General features: G+C 51.1%; 1 protein-coding gene across 1 annotated transcript; it reads right to left on the minus strand.

Moving 5' to 3' along the window:
- Window positions 1-6: 6 nt before the first annotated feature.
- Window positions 7-811, minus strand: LOC111673375 (putative proline--tRNA ligase, mitochondrial; the record flags this gene model as incomplete). Its single annotated transcript, XM_023431147.1, has 2 exons — window positions 671-811; window positions 7-587 (listed from the first exon to the last, which is right to left on the minus strand). Coding segments are annotated over exons 1-2 (722 nt in total), but the record flags the coding sequence as incomplete, so codon positions are not given.
- Between the last annotated feature and the right edge of the window lie 3 nt (window positions 812-814).

The raw sequence follows: 814 nt of genomic DNA on the forward strand, positions 1-814 counted from the left end.
TTTGGCGGTAAAACACAAACCTGGTAGGGGGCGAGAAGCCCTGGCCAGCGGATCCCCTTCTCTGTTGACATCACCTCAATGGCTGCAGCAAGAATACGGGTTACTCCAAGACCATAGCAGCCCATTTCAGCAACACTAGGCTTGTTCTGAACATTGCTGAAGGTGGCATTGAAAACTTGAGAGTACTTTTTCCCCAGGTAAAAGGTGTGGCCGACCTCTATGCCCCTCGACTCTACCAGCGTGCCTGTCTTACACTGTGGGCAGTCAGTTCTGTCTGATGACATGGTCTCTACATTAGCAGAGAAGGAGCAGTCCCCACAGACCAGAAGCCGGTCCTCACCGATGTCTGCTGGCAGCTGGAACTCATGGGAGAGTTTACCGCCGATATTTCCTGTATCTGCCTGCACCTGAACGCAACGCAGGCCCAGCCGGGCAAAGAGCCGAGTGTATGCTTGGCACACAGATTCATAGGTCTGATAAGCTGCTTCCTCACTCACATCAAATGAGTACATGTCCTTCATGTAGAACTCCCTCCCTCGAAGAAGACCAAACCTCGGCTTCGGTTCATCCCTGAATTTGCGGGTAATCTGTTTTATACAAAAGAAAACTGTAAAACTGCAGCTTACTTCCAACAAATACACTAGTGATAACAACGGGGCTGAACGCTTACCTGATAGAGAAGCAGAGGGAGCTGTTTGTAGGAGAGGTTTGCCTGGTGAGCAACCAGAGTCGTCACTGCCTCCTCATGTGTGGGACCCAAACAGTAGTCGACTCCGTGGCGGTCTTTCAGACGGAGCAGCTCCTTTCCCATCAA

Source organism: Seriola lalandi, unplaced genomic scaffold, assembly GCF_002814215.2.
Source record: "Seriola lalandi dorsalis isolate HSWRI2012SDOR001 ecotype SW California unplaced genomic scaffold, Sedor1 jcf7180002010556, whole genome shotgun sequence".
Taxonomy (NCBI): Eukaryota; Metazoa; Chordata; class Actinopteri; order Carangiformes; family Carangidae; genus Seriola; species Seriola lalandi.